Raw genomic sequence first — 693 nt, 5'->3', positions numbered from 1 at the left:
TTTTTTTTATTCTAGAGCAATGAGAAACCGTGGCATTGAAATTTGTTCTGTGAACACATGGACAAAGCCACAGGACTTCCGTGCCTTATTGCTTCAGAATGGTATAACATCTTCAAAACTGCAGAACACCCTGTATGAGGGTTACAGACTGCTTACAACAGAACTCCCAGGTAAGCAATAATACCTTAATTGGGTAAATGAATATTACTATATTGTATAAACTTTAAAGAAAGTAATAAGGTCAGTCCTCTCTATGTACATAATAGGTAGTGTGTGGATATTTTCAAGGGTTTGCTTTATGATATCTATTATAGTGATTTTAATTTCACAATATTTGGTGTGTGTAAATTCTCCTTAACCAATTATTCATAGCTTTATCTGGTATTGTTAAAGGAAATGGTATTCCTGATTCCTCCCTCCCAAACAGTACATGAGCGACCAAGTATTTGCCAGTTCAAGCAGACAGCATCTATGGTGAACCAGTTAGTCCAGCGAGGTTTTGGAGGAGAATTGGCTGTTAGAAAAGCTTTGGCTGTAGTATACATCAGGTTAGTGGATTTTTGTTTTATAAAGTTTTGATAAAGTGGTGTCATTTTGCCAACTTTATCCACTGCATTATTTAGGTTCTGGGTATTGAGTAGTTTTAGCTACTGCTGTGAACTTCATACATTGAAAGGTATTAAACATTTTTTT

The 693-nt window shown here is 35.4% G+C and overlaps 1 protein-coding gene across 1 annotated transcript in view; it reads left to right on the top strand.

The window, feature by feature from the left end:
- Window positions 1-693, top strand: part of LOC119582288 (midasin-like) — a gene marked incomplete in the record, with an annotated part of 28,200 nt that overhangs the window by 16,919 nt on the left and 10,588 nt on the right. The window contains 2 exon segments of the mRNA XM_037930506.1: window positions 16-170; window positions 428-548. Coding sequence (XP_037786434.1) covers window positions 16-170; window positions 428-548 — 276 coding nt within the window.

The sequence above is a fragment of the Penaeus monodon genome, chromosome 15, assembly GCF_015228065.2.
Source record: "Penaeus monodon isolate SGIC_2016 chromosome 15, NSTDA_Pmon_1, whole genome shotgun sequence".
Lineage (NCBI taxonomy): Eukaryota > Metazoa > Arthropoda > Malacostraca > Decapoda > Penaeidae > Penaeus > Penaeus monodon.
This window is presented reverse-complemented; position numbering and strand designations above follow the sequence as displayed.